Source organism: Bradysia coprophila, chromosome IV (assembly GCF_014529535.1).
Source record: "Bradysia coprophila strain Holo2 chromosome IV, BU_Bcop_v1, whole genome shotgun sequence".
In the NCBI taxonomy this organism is placed as follows: Eukaryota; Metazoa; Arthropoda; class Insecta; order Diptera; family Sciaridae; genus Bradysia; species Bradysia coprophila.
This window is the reverse complement of record NC_050738.1, coordinates 7,339,851-7,364,254: the sequence shown is the minus strand read 5'-3', so window position 1 is coordinate 7,364,254 and position 24,404 is coordinate 7,339,851. Positions and strand designations below refer to the sequence as shown.

Sequence of the window (24,404 nt, the reverse complement as noted above, 5' to 3'; positions counted from 1 at the left end):
TAATGTTGAGGTAAAAGATGGCAAGGGATGATTTGTTCAGCTGGAATTCAGTATTGATTAACAAGTACAGGTTAAAATTGAGTGAGTGCTTAAATATCTAACACATAACACGAATAGAGTACATTTTTGATTCATTCAATCGACGTTTGGTTTTTCCCGTATAACACAGCTAGACTTTCTTCGCATATTTCGAAAATTCGACTCTGATTTTGGTTTTTTATTTTTGTTTCAACTATTTTTATAGAAATATATTTTTCAAATGATCCAACAAAATTATCTTCCTTTGTCATCTAATTAGAATTCTTGGTTAAAATGTTCCATTTTCTGCGCTTAAAATACTCTTCATCTTGCATAGAACAATTTCATTTTACGTTTTTCTTTTTCTAAATTTATGGATAATTTATCTCACCGTCAAATCACACCGGACATTCGTTCGCTTATAACGAAAAATACTTTAAAAATTGGGCAGGTGGAACTGGCTGTGCGTCTTCGATTTCCGTGCCAGCATCTTTGAGTCGTGCTCGAAAATCGGGCGATTGATCTGCGATACACGGATGGCCAGCTGATGGCCAAAATAAGCAACAACAGAAACGGCAAAGTACTAACACCTCCGAGTACTGGTGATCGTCACGAATTCCGTACTTCCTATAAACATTTCCATCGAAATCACATCAGTCTCAATTCGATTGATTTTCATTTTCTATGCAATTTTCATTACTCACCGTCTCAATTCGTGGAATATTTTTTGCCAATCTTTTCGTTCATCGGTACTAAATTTCGTGACTATGATTAGATTAATTTGTTCCTGAGTAAAATGGAATTGAGTTAATTCGCGCCAGACTCTTTGTTCCGATACTATAGCTGCCATCAATGACCAGGCCGCCGACGATGATTCTAAATCATGATAATCAGATATGCGAAGAATTATTTCACGAATACACTCCTCGGGTAGTTCGTGCAGCTTCGGACGCACTTCTGGATCGGGCTGAAAAAAGGAAAAAAAAAGAAAATTTCGAGTTGAGAAACCAGGTCATTCATCATCAGTCTTTGTTATATTTTTCCTATAATAGCAACTCGTTTGATAAACCCCTTCCCATGCAAAAAGGTCACGGAATACGAAACTGTTGGATACCTGTTTGCACATGGCAGAGAAAGCAGAGAAAATGGGAAAATAAACTGAATACAACCAACCCGCATTATTAAACAGAACGGCTTACCATCTGAGCGAAAAGCATTTCTCTAGTTGTGTACACAATATAATCTCACAATTTAACAAGTGACACGATAACGGCCACTATGAGATAGCAATCAAACCGAAAACAATTGAACGCAATAATGAAATGTTTATTTGTCGAATCTCCACTGTGAATGGCTGTGAGTCATTTTAATTTAATAATTACTGCGTAAGAAACAATCGTTTCCCATTGCTGCTTGAGGTGAGCGATAAAGAAAGTGTATCAGGAAAATGGACTGTACGTAAGCGAAATTGCGTATCAAAATACCGACAGTGTAAGGTTGATTATGAAAGTTATAAAATTTATGTTCAGCATGGTTGAGCTTTCCTTGCTCGTCACTTCCTACCACTAAAATATTCAAATTTGAAGAGAAAACTGTCCATCATTCCTGCACATTCTGGTGCAATAAAATCGGTATATAGAACCTGCACCGTGAAAATCTTTCACGTTTAGCGTTAAAAGCGTTTACTTCGTCACACAAAATTTATTTCGATGTACGACACCACGATTATAATTATGAAATTGATAATCGTGTGGTGAATAATTGCTTTTCATTAGTCCATTAAAACGGTATACGGTTTCTTTGTTATAAATATGATTATGCAGTCGTTCTGCGTCGTAAAACAATGGAACTTGTTGCTGGTAGACGGTAATTATTCACACATGCGAGGTAATAAAAATGAAATGGCAGCTCGAACTCTTCAACCAATATTTTCAAAAAAGAGGTTCTTTGAGGTGTAGATGATTGGAATATCCAGACAAAGGGAACAATCCAAATGATTTTATTGAAAGCAATTACTGTCACTCTTATAGGTTTAATTCACTTACGTATTGATTAACACTGAAAACGCCGACGTATTACATACCTACACACATTCTATCATTTATTCTGGGTACTTCAAAGGAAATTGGAAGATATTGAAAGCTAAAACACATTTGGAAAATTCAAACCGAACAATAACGTCGTCATTACATGAAAATTTATTCATAATTGTGAACATCACGCAAATACACTTACACATCCTCATTGAGAATGTAAGTGAAAATAATTACAGCGAAAATGAAAATTAATAATTGGAAGTAACTCAATTACAAAGTTATCATGATCGTCTGCAGAATTTTTTTGTTTGTTTAATTATCCGTTCAATTCGCTGATTCCTTTCTCATCAGCATAATCAATCAAAATTTGCAGATTTAATTGAACGTGGGAGTGTTTGTATGTTCTAATACAATAAAGGTGTTATGATAACCGCCCTCCGAGCCGAAATTTATTTAATCTTTTTTTGATTTACCTCATTTATCGTAACATGACTAGCCATATCCTGAATTCGTTTTATAGTTTGCACGTGACCATTCCATAAGCTCTGGCTGCCCAACGGTTTACCCCAACACTTTTGATTTTCTTGTCTAACAATTTTCTGTAGCTGCATAGCAAGGCCTCGTAAGATATTTATGTTTTGTTGTTGTTCGCACACTGTAATGACAAACAATTTTTTCGAATCAAAATTTGACGAAAAAAATAATAATTTGAATTTAAAGCAATCACAAAGTGGAACACTGACTAGATAATACAATGGAACACGAATTCTGCAAACTCACCGTGAGAAGCAACTTCTTCCAACATCTGAAGCAATAAACGTTGAGCACTACCGGGAAGACTTGCAATTCCTTTTCCAGCGACTAATAGTCGAAGAAGTGCACAAATATATTGGAAACGGCGTCTATCTCGTACTGAGCTACGAAAATCCAATCGTTTAACAGCTTCACCCAAACCATTAAAACCAGCTATTTCACGCGTACAACGGATGGTTATATGACAATGAGGTGGTACTTCCGTTTCGGCTAGATCCGTTGATGATGTCCTAGAAAAGTTAGTTAATTTTCACGGTTAATAAAACGATGGAAAAGATGATCCAATAATTATGGAGACTTTGTTTTTGTTAGGTTAATTTTCTATTCCCCTTTGTTATCTGTTATCGATAACGATGACAAAAATAATGACAAGCTCTCTGTAATATGGTCCTTTATACATGTTAAAAAAATTGAAGTACAAGATTTGAAAAAAATTTCTAAATGCTAGAAGCAGAGCTACTGTGGCATCGATTCAACCATCTTGAACCATCTCAACCATCTCAGAAGAAGCCTTTTCTACTCTTTGTTAACACGATTTAATCTGTTACAGACGGCAAGCATATGGCCATATTATTATCGGGTCTATTACTTCCATCGATCAAAGTATTTTAGTCAGTTGATTTCAAATCTTGTACTTCAATTTTCTTTAACATGTACAAGCAATGCCACTTCGTGGCATATCAGTCACTCTATTTTGGCAATAACAAGGATTCCACGCAAAATTTAAAGTCAAAAAGTGGATGAGTAAAAAAATAGTTGATTTTCTGGTGAAAAAGTTGGTAAAAAAGTGAGTTTTTAGGAAATTTTGAACGCTATTTTACGCCAAGTCAAAGGTTATTCGAGTAAGTTTCTCCGGGATGAAACGCTGATTAGAATTGCAGATACTTAGCAAAATATTTTCCAATAAAGGAAAGTGTGCATCCAATGAATTCCATAGACTATTATCAAGCGTGGGAGAGGAGGCAGGAGGATACGTCCAACTCCTACGCTGACAAATCAGCATTTTCAAAAATGTGAAGCAGAAAAATTCGTTACTCAAAGACTAAAAATTCGGTTGCGGAACGTTGAACACAAATCGGTAGATAGAATTGACTGATTCTTCCTGCATTTTTGTTACTGTCTTGAATACGTAGGATCGTTATCAACCGACTGAAAATACTTTGATCGATGGAAGTAATAGACCCGATAATAATATGGCCATATGCTTGCCGTCTGTAACAGTTTAAATGTTTGAGATGGATGATCGAAATTTGTTCTTTTAAAGAACATAACAGTGCAAATATGATAAGCATTGATGTACGCATGTGTGATGCACAATCGTATACAACGGAAAATGAGAGCAAACAAATCGGAGATTTTTTTTTCGCTTTTAAATATAAATTTTCCTTTTCGTTTTGTCTTCTTTCAAAGTCACAGCTCTATGAACAAGAAATTATATTTTTCTTACGTAAAAAACGTATTCCGCTTCCATAATAAATGGTCAAGCGACCAGTCAGTTAATTTAGTTAAGGTAATGACTGCAATCTCTTAACCGATAATTAGAAACGGAAATATTTGTAATGATTTGAATAAAAATTGCGCAAAAGAAGAAAGAAATAAAATATTTAATAAAAACGCCTGCCAACATTTATACCACGACAACTGGGTCATGAACTTGACCTATTTTCCGTTTATCCATGATAGCAACATAATGAAAGTTGTACGCGCACATTAGACGCTATTTCGTCTTATAGGCTGATACACCGAGAAAATGTTCAATTGAAGATGTTTTCGAAAAATCGAAACATTACATCGAACAGCAGTACATCGTGTAGTATATTTATAGGGACTGAGATGTCGTTTTGTCGTTTTGTGTACACCAAACATACACCTAATTTGTATTCCGGAAGAAATTATTCTGCTATCGATCGATATGTTATGTTTCAGACAAAATGTCTCAATCATCTTCTGTAGCGTAAAGTTTTAAAGGTTATTCGTTCACACGATATTTTTTTCTGGCTTCTCGTAATGATCGTTACGGTAGTGAATTGCTTATTTTTAAACTCGTCGAAATGGAAAGTTTAAGGAGATCTTATTCGATGTAGAAATACTAACTGTGCAATGGCCTGAGTCTTACCAATGTTCTTGCGAGTTAGTTGTGTTGTTCGATGAGATAGAGTCTAATCTACACGACAAAACAAACTATAAACAGGTTTCCTTCAATTTTGAGCTTGAAGAGACTGTTTAATCAAACATGAAAAGGCACGAAATCGTATTTTATAACTAAACTATTTATGGTCACCTATTTATAAGCAGACAAAAAAATGAATTAAATTTTTATTTCATAATCCAACTAACAAAAATAAATATTTTTTTTTGTTGCAATTCATTACGTTGTGTAAGCGAACGAAGGGAACTACAATACGTTTCTGATTTAATGTATAGCTACAATGCTGTTGATTAATTAATGAACTTGCTGTTGCTATATTCATATTATTATGAGCCAACAACAGCTTTTTGATTTTAATTGTGCAAATTGTGTACAATTAAATTTCTCACAATCACAAACTATATTTTGGCTCATCATTGGATGTGTCAAATAATTTATTTTTGAATTGAAAGCTTTGAGAGCTTTGAAGTGTTAGTGTTGTAATGGATTTTGCACAATGGAGCAACGAATCGATTGTAATTAATGTAATATGTCTGGAGAAAAGAAACACGGTAACAAGAACTCTCTGTACCACCAGAAATCTGTTCAACTCACTCGAAAATGACTCATAAACAGAATTTCATTTTACGAAAATTTTATGTGCAACTTTCATGCCGTAAACTCCCAAAATAGCATCCAATTTTAAATGTAATTTCTACCATTTTGATGTGTATTTGATGCGTGTGCATAGTCTGGCCATGTTTATTAATAAAAGCAGTAAATGGCGTAGCACAGAAAATTATAGTTGCGAGTTGAAATAGGAATACTAACACGTAAATCTACTCGTCTTTATGATTGATAGAAATGAATAAATCCAAAAGAAATATGATATTTTACCGGCTGTTTAACCATGTAACACAACGAATTGAATTGGATGAAAATTAGTATTTTTCTTGTAAAATTCCAGACGCTTTAGGATTTTTGACATTAAGAGGCAAATCGTTGACTCAACACATTATACAGTGTATAATATACACAGCCGAATATTGAGAACGCTTTCTTTATATTACTCAAAAATTCACTTAAATATTCACCAACTTTAGTAACTTTAATCGAATTTGGTGAAATTTAGTTAAATAATTTTCGAAATTATGCCTTCGATATCACAAAGTATGCTTCGCAAACGAAGTTCCCAGGTGCTATTAAATTTGTAACATCATTTCTAAATTACCTGAAGAAATTTCTGAAGAAGTCTTATTCTCATTTCTCACAACTACGTGTTCCCTAGAAACGCTTCCTTTTCAAACTTACAGCTATTTGAGCTCGAAAATTCATATTATATAACAGTACATTTAATCCGAGAATGTCCTATAAGCGTCAGTAAATCCTAAGTCGAAGGGAAACATACGCAAGCAAATACTGGGACCAATAGAAGGAATCGTGTAGTTTTCCCCTCGTCATAAGTTGGACAAATTAGGAAATATTTGGCAAAATATTCGAATTTTGAAAATTTCACAAGCACTTTAATGACTTTTAAAAATAGAAATAAAAAGGCAAGGGTGAGTGATCAAATAGTTGTTTACATGTTTTTCCATAGGTTCGAAAGTGGCTTATTACACACCTAGGAAAAACAAGCAAATTGGTTTAGATTTCCAAAGCATGTAAAATCCATTACATAATTTGGGATAAAAGTGAAAAGTCAGGTTTTTATGTGTTTATTGACCTTGGCTTTGCCTCGGATCAACAAAATTTACACGAAAACTCTACTTTTGAACTCTTAATCCCTTTTTATGTAAATAACTACTACAAAGCAAGGAATAAAAGTTGACAAGTCCAGTTTTCGTGCGAGTTTTGTTGACCCGAGCCGAGGCTGAGGCCAATAACCACATGAAAGCATGACATTTAACTTTTATCACGAGATTTGTAATGAATTTTACGCCATCGAAAATTTATGAAATTCAACAAAAAGAACGATTTTAGACCAGCAACAATGTAAAACCTAGTTGAATCTTCATGTTTCATCTGTTTAAACGAACAAAAAACCAATGTTCATTTCCGAAATCGTTAAAATGAATGTTTTATCATTAGTTTCAACATTTAAAGCGAACTAAATAAATCCCAAGTCTCTAACGAAGAAAATGGAGAATACTGATCCACTTTAATTTATTATCCGTTAAAATAGGCTCGACCTTTTACATTTTTTTTAACGGAATTAAGAAAGACATTATTTTAAAGACAGAATTTCCGTAGAAAAATGTGCATTCTAAACTCGAAAAATGTTGATAAACGTGACACATAAAGAAAACTGAAACAATCTGAGTGGACAAAAATAGAATAAAATGGAATTTTTTTTAAGTCATTAGAACCACCAAAACCATTAATCTGAAAAGCTAAACAACTTTAACAAACAAATAAATAAATAAAAACCGAAAATATCCTAAAAATAAGAGAGATACAATTCTTCCATTTTCACTGTATAATCATTAAAGAAAATACAAAGACTATTAGGGCCATGAGCTATCCAGTATTTTAATATTATAAATACATTAATAGCGTCAATGGCAATGGAGGGCACAGTGAAAGAGAAGCGATTTATATAAACCATTTAATAATACACATATAAGAAATGAACGTGTAAATTTAAGTTGAACGAGACGTAGTATAAACGGAATTAACATTTTGCTCTGTAGCATTGGGAATATGCAGCGTAAAAACCATCAATTTGAAAGTGAAATTATTATAAAATTACACCAAACTGACGACTGAAAACCATTTTTTTTCTATTTTTTTTGTAATTTAAAAATAAATTGATGCCTGGCTGCTTCTCATTGCAATTATTCAGACTAAAGCAATTTATTCATCCATCTACGAATATGGACTTTCTATTAAATTGTAATAAAAAATCCATTGATCGCTTTGGTTTTGTCTATATTTTTAGTTATTTTAGCGTTGTGTGTACAAACAGAAACCAGAAACTATTGTAACAACATGCAATACGTCATAATTGATTCGAACCGAAGCAAAACCGATTTTGTATTGGAGTAACAGTGAAAGAATTTTCAGACACTTGAATTGTTATGCATTATGCAATAAATAAATATAGGGTGTAGCGGTTTTACAAAATGTGTTAGTTCTTTTGAGGCTCAGCCGGAAATCCACTCAGCTGGTCCATCTGATCATTTTATGGAAGAAATTTTTTTTTCAAACTTTGATTTTGTGCTGCCGCCAGATCGATTTTTGAAAATTTCGTCGTTTTCGGTCCACGTCACATATATAGATTTGTTACGGTGGGCTCAGTGTACATAAAAAGTTGAGTCAACATGGTAATCTAATCTCCAGGCTTCACAGATTATCTTATAAAAAAGATCAAGTCTAAAAAATATTTTTTGAGTTCATGACTGATTGTCAAAGTTCCCCGATGGTGATTTTGAGACTTTAATCTCGCCACACAATTTGATGAAAATGTGCAAAAATGTAAATTAAACTTTAAATATGCTAAATGGACCCCGGTGAGTCAAACACAACATCTGATTTGAATTGGGACACCTAAATTTGATATTTATCTGACAAAAAGTTGTGTTTTTGGTACATGGAATATTGGTGGCGAAAGTCGAATTACCTCAAATCAATAATTTTTTAGCTTAAAATGTATTCCCAGGTTCTGACAATGCAAAACCTTCAATTTTAAGCGTTTTCTAAGCTAATTTACAACATTAAATACATTAAAATTTGAAAATGTAAAGAGACGTAGCCACTGGCTCTAGAACTTGTCAACAGTACGTAAATTAGCTTAGAAAACTCTTAAAATTGAAGGTTTCGCATTGTCAGAACCTGGGAATACATTATAAGCTAAAAAATTATTGATTTGAGGTAATTCGACTTTCGCCACCAATATTTCAAGTACCAAAAACACAACTTTTTGTCAGATAAATATCAAATTTAGGTGTCCCAATTCAAATCAGATGTTGTATTTGACTCACCGCGGTCCATTTAGCATATTTAAAGTTTAATTTACATTTTTGCACATTTTCATCAAATTTTGTGGCGAGATTAAAGTCTCAAAATCACCATCGGGGAACTTTGACAATCATTCATGAACTCAAAAAATATTTTTTAGACTTGATCTTTTTTGTAAAATAATCTGTGAAGCCTGGAGATTAGATTACCATGTTGACTCAACTTTTTGTGTACACTGAACCCACCGTAAAAAATCGATATATGTGACGTGGACCGAAAACGACGAAATTTTCAAAAATCGATCTGGCGGCAGCACAAAATCAAAGTTTGAATTTTTTTTTCTTCCATAAAATGATCAGATGGACCAGCTGAGTGGATTTCCGGCTGAGCCTTAAAAGAACTAACACATTTTGTAAAACCGCTACACCCTAAAATAAGATTTTCATTCTGATATGGAAGAATCGCCAAAGAATGCGATTAATAGCTCAATTAAGTGCAATTAAATGCCATGTTGTAGAAACGATTTTGTCGTGATAATTGCACAAAGACGACATGATTCGTTATATAATGTTATATGGACGACAAATTAACATCAATAAAACTTAAAAAAGTTTTAACTGTAATGATAAAATCAATGAAACATAAAATCGGTTAATTAGAAGTCGAGCATATCGAAATTGATTGTCTTCTGAGTATAATGACGACGAAATCTCACATAAATCTTTTTTCTTATATGCCTACACGGTTGCCCTTTTCCAAATGAATGGATGGAATACGAAGAAATTTCTAATGTTTGAAATCGAACATTTTCAACTTCACACCGTTGTATATGTGTACAAATGCCAACGACAAGGAGAACCGATATTTATGAAACGAACACACAATTTCCAATTGAAAATTGAAATTGAAAAAAAGAAAGTTTACTGAACAAATGGGATTCTTGATTGCTGATCTAATGGGAGCAATGGCACTGGCACACAGTTCTAATACGGAAAATGTAATCAAAATTATGGCTTACCAATTTTCGCTATCACAAATTTCTGATGAATTACTGCATTCACTGCTGCATCTGTAACGGAAATAAAGATTGAATTCCGGCGAACTGTAATAAGCTAAATGAAAAAATTAAAAGGTTTCGGAAGATGAATGAGAATGTTTAAGTGACAATAGTGTACTGTTCGAACGCCACATCAATAGTCTTTTAAATGTTACAGGCGTCGAAAACCATACTTTTCATGATTCAAACACTACTTTCGACGCCCTCAGCATGTAAAGTCTATTAGATAACTCGGGATAGAAATGAAACATCTCGTTTTCGTGTGTTTATAGACCTCAGCTACGCCTCGGATCAACAAAATTCACACGAAACCTATACTTTTTATACCTAGTTATGTAAATGACAATTACATAACAAGTCTGTTGTTCATCCGAGGCGAAGCCTAGATTAATTAACACACGAAAACGAGACGTTTCGTTTTTATCCCGGGTTTTGTAATTGAGAAAAGTACTGTTTTCGACGCATGCAGCATGTAAAGTAATATGATTTTAATGTGAAAAGCTCAAACTAGGCTCTACTTTGGTCTAGTGCTGGAAAAATCAACATTACAACACTTGTAACATAGCATCCTTTCACAAGCTTTTGAGTTTAAAGTCAATATACTTTTCATCCCTAGGGTTTTAACCCTAGGGAACACAAAATTATGTGATAGTGTTTTATTGACTCAGATTAGATTAATAAAAAAGAAATGCGGAAGGAATAAAGGGATTTCCTTTAACGTAACCTTTCAGTCGAAGATGGTTTTGTAAAATCAGACTCTGTAAGAATGATTTTGTTATCATTTGATTCTTTCCATGCTCACAGCTAGACAAAAAAAATCGTTTCTTTTTGTTGCCATCTATTCCTTCAAACTTCAAACAACAAATTTTCCAGTTTCAACCGCACAAGCATCATTTTGCTCTTAGTCAAAATTCGTTCAAAATTATTTAGACAATAATAATAAGACAATAAAAATCTCTATTGAAAGGTGAAAATGTAGCAAATTCAATAAAATTACTAAACACGCGCTTGTGGCCAATCAGGGTTTGGTATGATTAAAGGCTTTGTTTGCGGTTCTGGCTGTATACATCCCACACATCCCACATATCAAAACTAATTATAATTAGTCTTTTCATCAAAACAATAAATTTTCTAATTTGACGGGTACTGCACTCGTGCTGTTGATGTCAGATCGTTCGAATAATGGCACTTGAATGTCGAGTAAATTTTAGATTGAAATAGTAACGCTGTGAAAATTGTATATTGAATGTCAATTTCCGAGGAAAAACGACGAGGAATCGTGTAAATGTGCATGCATATGCGGTACCTATCAGCCCATTTCTTCGGCTTTGACTATAAGCTTTCCACATAATAAATTTTAACATAAGACATGGACGTCCACGTTTTAGGGAATCATGTGGAAGTATATCAGTGTCGAACACGTATGTCGAGAAAAGCACATTATCAAATAACGAGAATAGCAATGCCAAAATTGATATAAAATGTAATGTAGATGATGGACACGATAAACTTTCTGTATGAATAAATAATCCGTTTTATAATTTCTTGTCACACGTTTGCCGGCCAGCAAAGCAGTATAATTAAGTGTGGGCGTAAATAGAATACACACAGCTTCTGCTCTTGGAAGTTAGGCATAAACAAAGACGTATAATAACGATTTAAATTTGTGTTTTTGAAGACAAAAACTAATTACTATTTGACCAAAACACGTTAAGACAAGTCATTACGTGATTGCAAGAGCTGTGGAAAATATTGAAACAGAAGTTGATTTCCATTTCTACCTTGCACAAACTTCATTTGAATTTCTATTTCTATGTTGATTTGTTGTATTGACTGTTTGTAATGGTATTATTGATGCAAATTTTTAGATTTATTTTGCTGCAAATATGAAAACAACATTTGCAGATCAACCACAGCTTAACCAATCGTATTTCAATGCACCTTGAACTTTTGACCCAATTTTAATTTTAGGCTTTAATGTGGGATACCGATGTGCTTTTACTATCAACCATAAGCAACGTGTATACGTTCTATATTATATGAAAAAAGTATACATCAAACGATCGTCGGGGATTCGTTTTGAACCAGTTTATCTGATTACAAATTGTTTTACATTGAATATAACGTTCAACGTACTTATATCTGATGTTTATTTTTGGTCTCATTTAAATGGTGACGATTTGAGGAAAGGTGGCTATATATAAAGACAGTCGTATTTGCATGGAAATGGAAAATGGCAGTCGATAATCTCATTAAATAATTAGATCGACGATGTTAGTTTTTTGTGTTGTCGTTGTGGTGCATCATTTTAATTTAAATCGATTTAAAGAGCAAACGTTAAGTGTTATACTCGAATTGGAGCGTATGTTTGTCGTGTATCAATTCATCAGAATTTTCACAAAAATTTACAAAACTAGGCCCCACCACTTGGGTGGGTCATTTCCCTTGACTGACTATCAATACTTTCAATAATTCCAGTCCCAGTTGTCTTACTATTTTTAAAAAAGCTGTTGTTTTGAAAAACACAAAATTATAGTCAGATGAAAAAGCCTCTTAGTCTCTTTGCTACATCATCACAACGCTTTTAAAATGGCATATTTCTTGCCTACCTCTTGAATAAATTAAACTCGTGTGAATTACGGCCCTCGCTTCGCTCTGGCCGCAAAGTTCACACTCGTTCAAATATTCATAAGCCTAAGCATGGAAAATAGGAAATTATAACACGATGTGATGAGGAGAGGCATTTTTGAGTATGTTATACATATACTGAGAAGAATACAAACAAACAATACTTACAACGATTGAGTATTGTCTCCTAAAAAGCGCAATGAGTGGAAGGTCTAGCGAAGTACGTTTAACTCCTGATATGAGTCTCCTATATAGTCTACTAAAGGCGCTGAAAAGGTGGCGTATTTCTTGCCTACCTCTAAAAAAATCTTTTTAAGAATACGGATTTCACGCAAAAATTGTCGTATATCCCAGATTACTAGTCCAATTAAATTCCAATGTTCGAGTTTAACCACATGAATTACGCTACTGGTCGAAATTGATTTTTGAAGCCTCTGAGAATTACTCGAGCTATCGGTTTCTCAAGCAAGCAAGCAAAAACTCTTTTGGGAAGTACTTCTTAATTGTTAGACCAGAAATCCAGAATTTCACAACTCGTCAAAACAGAAATTTTTCTGGAAATCCGTTGCAAAAATGTCGTGCAATTACTCCAAACTCACTACTCCAATATCATTCTCTGTCAATTAAAACAGAAAAATTGAAAATCGGGTAAAAATTACTCAAGTAATCGCGCGGTAACAAGAGAAAGCGTCTGTGTAGAATTTCTCCCATCTCTTTGTTCGAACATTATCCATCTGCAAACTCAGCCTCAAGATTTTCAATCTTCGTCGATTAAGACAAAATCTTTGAAAATCGGATAAGAATTATGGAAGTTATCGCGGTAACAAGTAAAAAATTCTCTTGAGAATTACTCCCATCTCATTACTTCAATATTTCCCATCTACGAACTTAACCTCATGATTTTCATTCTCCGTCGATTAAAACCAAAATTTTGAAAATCGGTAAAGAATTACTCGAGCTATCGAGTCCACAAGAAAAAGCGTCTGTGTAGAATTCCTCCCATCTCGTTGTTCTAACATTATCCATCTGCAAACTCAACCTCAAGAATTTCAATCTTCGTCGAATAACACAAACAATTTGAAAATCTGATAAGAATTAGTGAAGTTATCGCGGTAACAAGGAATAAAATTCTCTTGAGAATTACTCCCATCTCATTACCCCAATATTGTCCATCTACGAACTTAACCTCATGATTTTCATTCTCCGTCGATTAAAACCAAAATTTTGCAAATCGGTAAAGAATTACTCGAGTTATCGAGTCCACAAGTGTACGGACGTTTTCTGTATTTAACGTTTTTTGCCAATGTAGAACATTTTCAAAATATCAAAGTGAACTTAGCGTTACGGACATTTAAGGGTATTTTCTTTCATAAGACCCTGACTTTCAGTCAAGGGAATAAGAGTGACAGACAGTTGAAATTCGAAATGTTTTCTGTTTGGGAGTTGTTTTGGTTTGTAAATGATTTCACACAAAATTGGTTTAACAAATGAAATAGTTATTTATGCAATCGAGGTGCAAAATATTCTATTAAGCTCTAGATGTGTAATAATGACCAGAGGCCGTAGGCCGCAGTCGAAAAAAACGGTTATTTTAGCTCGTTTCTATAAAGAGTCGGAAAAAACGGTTATTTTAGCTCGTTTCTATAAAGAGTCGAAAAAACGGTTATTTTAGCTCGTTTCTATAAAGAGTCGAAAGAAACGGTTATTTTAGCTCGTTTCTATAAAGAGTCGGAAAAAACGGTTATTTTAGTTCGTTTATATAAAGAGTCGAAAAAAACGGTTATTTTAGCTCGTTTCTATAAAGAGTCGAAAAAAACGGTTATTTTAGCTCGTTTCTATAAAGAGTCGAAAAAAACGCTTATTTTAGCTCGTTTCTATAAAGAGTCGAAAAAAAACGGTTATTTTAGCTCGTTTCTATAAAGAGTCGAAAAAAACGGTTATTTTAGCTTGTTTCTATAAAGAGTCGAAAAAAACGCTTATTTTAGCTCGTTTCTATAAAGAGTCGAGAAAAACGGTTATTTTAGCTCGTTTCTATAAAGAGTCGAAAAAACGGTTATTTTAGCTCGTTTCTATAAAGAGTCGGAAAAAACGGTTATTTTAGCTCGTTTCTATAAAGAGTCGGAAAAAACGGTTATTTTAGCTCGTTTCTATAAAGAGTCGAAAAAAAACGGTTATTTAAGCTCGTTTCTATAAAGAGTCGAAAAAAACGGTTATTTTAGCTTGTTTCTATAAAGAGTCGAAAAAAACGGTTATTTTATCTCGTTTTTAATATAGTTTCTTTGCTTTTTTGTTGTGATAGGGTTTTTGCTGCTAGGAGAGAAAACGTAGTAAAACGTTAAACACATTTGTTGAACAAAATTCTTTTAGAGACGACTAGGCATTAGGGTCGGTCGATTTTTGAATATTTTCCATCCGAGCTTCTGGACCTGGCTGATCCGACTCAGTGAAGTCTAAAGAAAATTTTAATACCAAAAAAAATATTTTCGAAAATGTTCTATGCTTTGCCCAAGACGATTTTTTGAAAATCTTCTAGTTTTTAGAGGTATCGACACTGTAAAGGCTTTCTTGTCTATGCCAAAAAGTGAATTGTTTGTAAAACGGTCTTAGTATAAAATACAGGGTCTACTCTAAAAAACAAACCCAAAAGACACATCCTTTTTGTGATGCCCCACTAGGCATGTTCGAGAGTTCATTCGTTATTTTCGAAAAGTCAATATCAATCAAATGTTTTATCGATAAGAGATAAATATCGACTGATAATTTGATATTGTCTCGATTATTTGGAAATTTTGTCATCGTTTGATGATATTTTTCAGTGAACTGAACATCCCTAGAGACGAAAACAACTACCTAATTGGAGAACATGTCGAATCTCACTTTTCACTCCATGCATTCAAAATTTGCTGTCGAAATGGGAATTTCAGTAAATTCAACCCAACTCATAAAATCGATCCGCAGAAAATATAGGTAGCCGTCTGTGATAGTCCACTTTCCCAACTACTTATTTTTTCTAAGACAAATTCAGTATTTTAAACTGTAACTGTAGCAACAATTCAAAATTATTGATCGAGCATGTCGAATAGTTCTCTCTAAACGTAAAAAGGTGAATGTTCGCATATTATTTGATTGAGAGCCTCATCTTCAAGGTTGAACAAGGTTTTTTGTTCGCTGCGAACACATTAACTGTGTTTCTATTCCTTAAGTCCACACTCAAAAAAAGGTTGAATATATGCAAACAAGTAAAGTCAACTGCCATTACTTCTAGCACACAACAAACGTTTTGAGATTATTTTTTTTCTGTACACATAAAATTGACCTTTTTCATCAAAGCGTGAATACGGAAATTAATGTAACAAGCTGATATGTTATAAACAACTTTGAACAGCTGATTAACTATAGACCCTGTATACGCAAGTCTTAATAATAATCCAAACTATGTACGATTTCAAAATGAACCATCAAAATGATGGTAAAGTAAACATAATCGTTGGTTGTAAACATGTAATACGGAGAACAAAGAAAACACAGAGTCTCATTAGCTAGGTATATTGTATCGTTCGCTCGTTGGATTCTATTTGAAATGTTATATGTGCACACACAACAACGACAATGTATACGATATACTGATGGTATAATATACAGCAAAATATTGCAAATGAAAATCAATGTATCCATTTGAACAAAGTGACTTTTTCGTATTAAAAGCTTAATGAAAATTACCTTTTACGTTTTCCACATTCAAGAACTTTAAGCTTTTCCCAACCATCTTCTGTTTTCACCCAGGCTTCTCCTGGACTCCTCCAATCTTTCGAAATGAAAGGCATTGCACAACTCTTCTTCTTTTTTTTCGCACAGTGAAAATGGTGTTTTCAAAACAGAAATGTTTTTCTTTCTCTTTAACTTTTTAATAACTACGCGTCACGAATATGGTAGAAAATTCTTTGGCAAATAATGTGACTGTCGATCGAAATGCAATCTAACGAACGATTTACTATTTTCCACTAAAATAAAAAAAAACCAATTGATGATGAAGATGGTTAGCTAAAATTTCTGTAGCTCGAATTTTATTTTCACACAACCTACAACGCAGTTAAACGATGACTGAAGAATTGAATAAAAAACAGAAAAGCGAACAATCTGAACAGGAAAAAATAAAGCAACAGTGAATTGTATTTCAGAGCGCAGTTCCAAACATGAAAATAAATAGAAGGAGGTAAATAAACAATGAAAAACAGCTGTGTTTAGGTGATGCCCGATGTAAAAACATTACTTGTTTGACAGTTAGTTACAATACATCGTTTCACTGAGACAGATTTAGTAAATATTGAACAGATGGCGTCGATATTTATCTAATAGTTTAGAACTTTTTATTTTGCCTAGTGTGAGAGCCATATAGTTATACTCGAGAGGTGTCAAGATGGCGATGCCATTATTTCAACTTGTCTGGTTTTCCCAAGGTTCTGAAAGAACAGGTAAAGACAACCTTCAGTTGATCACGAAGGCGCGGTGACACACGTCAACGGCTGCGAAGTTTATATGTCAAATGGAACTTAACAAAAACAAAATTCTGAATTTTCGAAAAAAATATTTTCTTCAAGTTGATTTCTCCCACTATCTGTTTATAAAATTTGGTGTCAACCGCCTTCGTGGTTGTCTTAACCTGTTCTTTCAGAACTTTGGGTTTCCCACCATATTTTTTTGTGGTTTCCTTTGATCGACGGCACTACCATGAGAGCTGACAGCTCGAACCAAGGGTAATAAGTAAAATCACACAATGCAATCTAATTTTCCAGGCGTTCGGTGCGTAAAGTTTCTTTTTGACACAATGTTAGATGACGGATAACGATTTTCCAAATCTCCTTGTACAGGATTTTTTTGAAAGTGGACTAGGCTCTATCGGATCTGTTTTTTAGCGACGCTTTGGTGACATGCCCACATAGCCCTTGGTCCCAACAGTCGAAAAGCGCAGTCGTTTAATTTTAATATTCTTTTATTGGCTGGTGAACTTTCACCAAAATCGAAAATGGGAGTTTTTTGTCCATGATTTACGGCCGCTACAGGCTATGAACATACATATGTGGGGGTTCATTGGATAGGTATTTTCCAGTAGAAAAATGTCTAAAAATGCTAGAAAAAGATAAATGGACCCATGCAAAATGATTGAAAAATGTTGTCATCTGACAAATTCTTTGAATGCATGATGGTAAACCTGATGTAACGCTCAATATTCTGGCATTCTTCATACATTTTCAGCAGGGCCTACTTTTTAGAAACTTTTAGAGAAAATCGAGAAAATCAAGAAACTTTGAGAAATTCAAGAAACTTCGAGAAATATTTCTTGATTTTCTCGAATTAGAGACATTTCAAGAAATTCCAGAAAATTCAAGAAATTCGAGAAACTTCGAGAAATTCAAGAAATTTCAAGAAACTAATTTCTCGAGTTTCTTGAAGTTTCTCGAATTTCTCGAATTCGAGAAATTTTAAGAAATTCGAGAAAATTCGAGAAATTTCGAGAAATTCAAGAAATTAGTTTCCAAAAAGTAGGCCCTGATTTTCAGTATTCAGAGTGGAATCATAATCAAAACAAAATTTGAAAATCGTCTGCAAAACCTTGTTTGTAAACCCTTCATCATTTGATTAAAATCTTTAAAACGCCATCTGTGACCATTGGCTATCACTACGACATTTCGCAATCGATATGTCATAAACGACATGCAATCTAACCTCTGTTGAAAAAGAAAAAATCTAAAAATATTCTCGTCCGGCACGATGTCTTCAAGTGGAAAGGAGTCAAGCTTCAAGATACAGGAGCCAGGACGCAAATTGAAACCATCAGAAGTGGATTTTATGAAATTGATCGAAAAGGAGAACCTACAGCGAGTGCAAAAGTTGCAGAATCTTCGACGTCGCAATAATTTGACGGGTCTGATTCTCGGAGGCAGTGTTTTGAGCATTTATTTGTATTCAATGCTATCAATCAAACAGGAAAAGTTCCTGGATGATTTCAACGAACCATTGAAAGTGTCAAACGAATAAAGTTCTCATTATATCCACACACAAACACAAAACATTACATAATAATTTGAACAATTGAGTGATTATAAGTTTTTAAATAATAATGGCAAGTTCTAGTGCAGCTCCGGTTGTTCGCAAAGCAGTTAGACTTCCTCCTTTACCAACCATCAGAGACTTGATTAAATTGTATCAATTGCGCGCCATCAAACAGTTGTCGCAGAACTTTCTAATGGACGCACGTTTGACTGACAAAATTGTTAAAGCTGCCGGGAACATTACAGACCATCATGTGCTTGAAGTAGGACCAGGACCAGGAGGCATCACACGGTCGATTATTAAACAAATGCCAAAGCACGTGGTTGTCATTGAGAAGGACCATCGATTTATGCCGTCACTCGAACTTCTATCAAAAGCTACAGTTGGCTTCACCAAAATGGACATTTACCAAGGCGATATACTAAAGTATCCGATTCAATCAGCTTTTCCTGACTTGCCAGTCTACGAGTGGGAAGGAAAACCTGCCCCGGTTCATCTGATTGGAAATTTGCCTTTCGCAATTTCCACCAAATTGCTGATCGATTGGCTTCGGGATATCAGTCTTCGGCAAGGTGCTTGGTCCTTTGGACGTGCTTCAATGACATTAACATTTCAAAAGGAGGTAGCAGAGCGGATTGTAGCTCCAATATCATCCCCGCAGCGATGTCGTCTCTCAATTATGTCACAGATATGGACAAAACCCAGCTTCAAATTCACAATACCCGGTACAGCTTTCGTTCCCAAGCCGAATGTTGATGTTAGCATCGTCACATTGGTTCCATACAAAGAACCGCGTACCCAGCTACCATTTGATTTGGTGGAGAAAATCTGCCGCTACATCTTCAACATGAGACAAAAGTTCTGTCGCCGTGGCGTGAGCAATCTGTATCCGGAAAATTTACGGGACGAACTCACTGAAAGAACATTCAAAATGGCCGAAGTGGATCCAGAGGCAAGAAGTTTCCAGCTATCAGTCGATGAATGTCTACGCATTGCAGCAGCATACCATGAATTGCTGCAAATTTATCCACACATTGAATCGTATAACTATCGGGCGTGCAAGAAGACTTGTGCAGCAGATGACGATGAAACCGACGAGTCCATTTGATAAGGGGGGAAATTATAAAATTTTAGTGCATTCAAATTTGAAGAGAAAAAACTCTTAAGGCCGATGTGAAGGTGTTGAAGGTAGAAGTCTAAATCCTAGTTTTCAATGTAGAAAAGTAAAATGATTTAAAATTCGATTTTTCATGTTTTTATTCAATTTTTAAGGCAGACATCGATTCAGAACCCCATTCGTGAATCACGTGAACGTTAAAAATACTCTAGGGACAGCAGTTCACTTAAAGGTACGCTTCACTTACTTCTGTTGGTACTTTAAGTTCAGACTTTAAAGTTTGGTGAAACTTCCAATAATTTGAAAAGAAGACACCATTCACTTTCAAGACGTAGGGCAGGTGCACAGGTAGTAGTTGCAGTAATCGATTCACTTGACAAGCTAAGACATCAAGGACATTGCCTTATCTTCTTCCCTATGAGAAAATTATGTTTTCTTGACGACTGGTCAAATGACATTTCTAGTAAGAAAAGTTCAGCACGTTCTCTTCCTCCCGTGAGAAAAAAATAGGATTTTTTTCATTCGAATTGTCACTTTATGTTTTCGAAAATGGCATGGCGAATCGGTGTTTCCGTTTCGTGGAGAAAAACGACAGAACACAACATACCCGCATGAAAAACGTTGTTAGCACTCGAGCGAAATTGCGTCCCTCTCTTCGCTCTGGACGTAAATATCGTTCTTGTGGCAAATTTCCTATTTTCTTCCCTCGGTAAGCAAATAACTATTTCTTCTTTCCACTCTTCTTTAACACCTTTATTTGCAAGTCGAAATTAAATAAAACAGAAAAAAGAAGAAGAAAAGGAAAGTTCGTGGTACAACAACATCCTTTAGGGATACTAAATTTTCCAACTAGCAAAACGATCTGCCATACGATGTAGCTTCAATGTCTCACAGCTGTATCCAAGCTGTTTACATTTGCCACACAGTCCAACTTGATGTGGCTGCGTCTGCAACGATTTGGATTTTTGCAGGGGTCTCTGGAAAAGTTATGCAACAATATGTAATGGCAGTCAAATTTGACTTTGTTTGGGTGTGTTAGGCATACCATTTTGATTGCGAATGCATTCACGTTACAGGTTTTGCATTTCTGTGGTATTTTCGTCATTTCGTCAACCTCGAACCAGCACCATGCTGATAACCAATGTTTGTCGCATTTCTTGCAGTTGAACTCACCAAAAAACGGTCCAATTCCTTTCAGATCCAACTCCTAAATTAAAAAAGAAAGAAAAGAGAACTTGAGACCACAATCAATGAAAAAATGCTTTGTCTCTCGGTATACAGTACTTACGTCTTCCGCCTTGTACACTTTCTTGGCGTTTTTCAATGACCGCTACATAATGGAGAAGAAATTATTTCGCTGAGAATTTACTGAATGAATAACATTTATTTTACTTGTTTCGTGGCGATGACCACACTTTTGCACTTTCTACATGTCTGTCCGACATTTTCGTAAGATTTTGTGGATTTCCATTTACTTTTACATTTAGAGCAACTGAATTCTCCAAAAAAGGCGACCCCTTGCGATGGCTGCAAAATTATCGTGTGAGTAAAATAGGTAAAATACGAGACATTTCAGAGCTAAACAAAATTTCGTGCAAATTCAGATGAATATTACTTTAGTTGTTGCAAAATTTAAAAATAAAAAACTCACCATTTTGTGCTCGATATCCTCTTTTATTTTTATGATGGTTCTATAGACCTCCTATAGGTTCGCAAAACTGATGGAAGCACATCACAGTGCAGTGGATTACTTTGACGATTTTGTGTGCAAACTAATCATAGCCAACCTAGCAAAAGCGGAATATTATTTAAATTCCTATATTCCTAAATCGATAAACACGAAAATCATAAAAATAAACTTTTTTGACTGTCCTTGGCTGTATGTTAAAAAAATTGAACTACAAGGTTTGAAGTCAACAGATTAAAATTGATGGAAGTAGTAGATCCGATAGCAATACTGGTCATATGCTTGCCGACTGTAACAGGTTAAAAATAGAAAAAAATTTAACTAGAAATTGAAGTGATGATTCGGACTAATCAAAAACGAAATAGCTCAATGTCTACCAGACTCCTCGTGGAGCATCTTGCATAGATCTAAAGTTAATCAAAGCAAAATTCTACAGAATTCGGCTTCCTTTTTCAAAACGACATTGTGTCCATCACGAGACGGGTAATGGAATTCGCCAAATGTAACTGATTTTTCTCTCAGTTGCTTTGCAGTTTAATGGCAATATTGATTATGACCTATATTAATTTCTATGAACGATTGTTTTCCAAGCCATAGTCTAGACAGATATCCTTACCGTCTATGGAAGAGTGGTATTTGAAATTTGAAAAGCAAGATTGGAAAAATGAATTCGATTGAATGAATGCAGCGTTCCGCACGAGTAGTGGTAATATACCCACGCAATATGTAATTTTGTTAATTCAAAGCTGGACGTAGGTTTTTGGTGAAATTACCAACGGTTTTACAGTGCATAATGAGTTGAACTGTTTTACCACATATTTCCATCGACACTGAATCAATGAAATTAATTACTGTTGTAGTTATTACCGAATTTTCCAGATTAAATAAACTAACAAACAATAACAAAATGTGTTGTTATTAATTTTATAAACCCCATTTAGAAGCTTATGCAAACAGATTTAATTCTCAAATGTGCGTTTATATTGCAGACAAGCCGCAAAACTTTGCCTTCTTCATCACAGTATAATTTTAGCTTAGGTGAATTTATTACTGTTAGTTAATGTTGAACAGCTTTTATTGTTTCGGATAATGTTACTACAACTAATCTGCTAACAGATAAAATAAACAATTTTCTGGTTTCTGTTGTTCAAACTATTTTGTTCAATTTGCGCGAATTTGATTTTAGATTCAAGGGAGTGGCGGGAAAGACATAATTTTATACTTCATTCGCACAGGGCAAGCAGGGCGAACGAATCGTTTTTGGAATTAAAATTAAATTTCCTCTGGAATTACTTTCATTAAACCTTAAATCATTACATTTTACTTACAATGTCTTAGTTCACAATCAAAAAAAAAATTAGATGTGGTGAAACTGCGAGAACATTTGTTATAATTAGTGGGGAAAGTGTTTTTTCCCAACTAGTATTAAAATATCGCGACTTCGTCGCGTAATTTTAACGTTGTTGCTAACTTATTACAAAAAGGCTTTTTTAGTTAATTTAGTCCGGCTCGTGCAGGAAACCTCTCACTCGCCAAAAAAAACCTTTTAGGAAAATAATTATTCTTTTAATCAGAAAAAAGAAATATTCCAGTCGTCGATCTTGTCACTGCTTCCATTCGTTCTGAATGTCAGCTTTATCCTATTCTGAGTCATTGTTACGACGCGAAAGGATTAAAATACATTTATGTAGAAATGCAAACTGCGAGATGGCAAGATCGTCAGTTCGAACCTCACTATCTTTTCCGTAGTTCTTTTCATACTTACTAGACATAAAGCTTACATAACAAGGTACACAGCCTTGGATAACTAACGTTCAGGCATGATAAAGAGTGTATCCCGCAACTCTTCCATTACAATGTTGTGTCATCAACATTATCCCGAAAATCACTTAACTGTTTATCTTAAAACAAAATGTTCATGGTTGAACATTTAGAACGAATACAGTTAGCATTTCTTTGCAGTAAGTTGGAACGACAAGTATATTTTTCCGAAGGGGAGGCAAACTTTTAAAACAAACCAAACACACCACACACCTACGATAATTAGGTGCTAATATCCGGTTTCCATACTATATGGTGTATATGGTGGTGGTGGGAAAATGTTCATTTATTTCCAAGAAATAGCATTACTACTTTCGTCATGGCAGCGTAATATTCGACAGGTATATCCGAAAATATTAACAGATAAATAGCGTTCAAGCGAAATTAATTTCAAAAATGTATTTCATGATTTCGATCGATGAGGAGGTGAGGTTTATGTAAAAATATTCAATTCTATCAATAAAACATTGTTGTCGAGTCGATTTTGTGTGGGCTTACGCTGAACGAACAATTCGGTGGTAAGGGTGAAAAGAAACGTATGTTTGGTATGTAAATACACAAATTTTCATAATTTAATTACATTAATCCACACACAACATATCTAGAGAGAAACAGCTGTTTGTTCCTTTATTGGTTAACTTAATTATATTTAAAACAGAAATAGAATTTTCCAATTTATTTTTGGGACTCGAAGCCTGAAGCATTATTTTTTGGTTTTTTGTCTTCTGATTTCAAAGCTGGCGAATTGTACTGCGCATAGACTTCATTACCAGTAAAATTGTCTTGTTAACAACGTTGTTACTTCCTTTGATCCTTATTCAAGTTTGTTAGTACAACTCGCCGAATCACACAAAACTTGTCTTTCTATTTTTATGACGATCACACTCGAACTACAAAACAATAAAAATTACGTTACAACTCTACGCCACGGCCATATTTTTGAAGGATTACTTTCGATTAGTTTGGAAAGGTTAGGATTAGAGTTAGAATCTTAAAAGGATTTTTTCTCTGCAGCAACGGCTCAAAACGAATTCAGTCCAGATTAAGAACGCAATGGCTCAGTTTGAAGATCAGTGCGTGGTGTGAACAGC

General features: G+C 34.4%; 4 protein-coding genes and 1 long non-coding RNA gene across 6 annotated transcripts; 3 read left to right on the top strand and 2 right to left on the bottom strand.

Moving 5' to 3' along the window:
• Positions 1-270: 270 nt before the first annotated feature.
• LOC119086032 (F-box only protein 32) lies at positions 271-16,827 on the bottom strand. The gene is made up of 6 exons (XM_037196608.1): positions 16,358-16,827; positions 9,971-10,021; positions 2,835-3,097; positions 2,528-2,709; positions 723-985; positions 271-645 (listed from the first exon to the last, which is right to left on the bottom strand). Exons 1-6 carry the CDS (start codon positions 16,459-16,461, stop codon positions 438-440), a joined length of 1,071 nt encoding a protein of 356 aa, XP_037052503.1. The 5' UTR covers positions 16,462-16,827; the 3' UTR covers positions 271-437.
• LOC119086034 lies at positions 1,235-2,495 on the top strand. Of its 2 annotated transcripts, none has more exons than XR_005089385.1 (2): positions 1,235-1,905; positions 1,971-2,495. It is a non-coding gene; the product is annotated as an uncharacterized LOC119086034 (long non-coding RNA). The 2 variants fall into 2 exon arrangements; XR_005089386.1 differs by having other exon boundaries at positions 1,236-1,905; positions 1,977-2,495.
• Positions 16,828-18,319: 1,492 nt separating the features above from the next.
• Positions 18,320-19,929, top strand: LOC119086029 (dimethyladenosine transferase 1, mitochondrial). The gene has a single exon (XM_037196605.1). The coding sequence runs from the start codon at positions 18,756-18,758 to the stop codon at positions 19,794-19,796; it is 1,041 nt and encodes a 346-aa protein (XP_037052500.1). The 5' UTR covers positions 18,320-18,755; the 3' UTR covers positions 19,797-19,929.
• Positions 18,372-19,911, top strand: LOC119086030 (cytochrome c oxidase assembly factor 3, mitochondrial). The gene has a single exon (XM_037196606.1). It carries the CDS (start codon positions 18,407-18,409, stop codon positions 18,671-18,673), a length of 267 nt encoding a protein of 88 aa, XP_037052501.1. The 5' UTR covers positions 18,372-18,406; the 3' UTR covers positions 18,674-19,911.
• Positions 19,930-20,543: 614 nt separating the features above from the next.
• On the bottom strand, positions 20,544-21,617 carry LOC119086028 (zinc finger CCHC domain-containing protein 24-like). Its single transcript, XM_037196604.1, has 5 exons — positions 21,457-21,617; positions 21,198-21,332; positions 21,094-21,135; positions 20,851-21,012; positions 20,544-20,782 (listed from the first exon to the last, which is right to left on the bottom strand). The coding sequence occupies exons 1-5, from the start codon at positions 21,457-21,459 to the stop codon at positions 20,642-20,644; spliced, it is 483 nt and encodes a 160-aa protein (XP_037052499.1). The 5' UTR covers positions 21,460-21,617; the 3' UTR covers positions 20,544-20,641.
• Between the last annotated feature and the right edge of the window lie 2,787 nt (positions 21,618-24,404).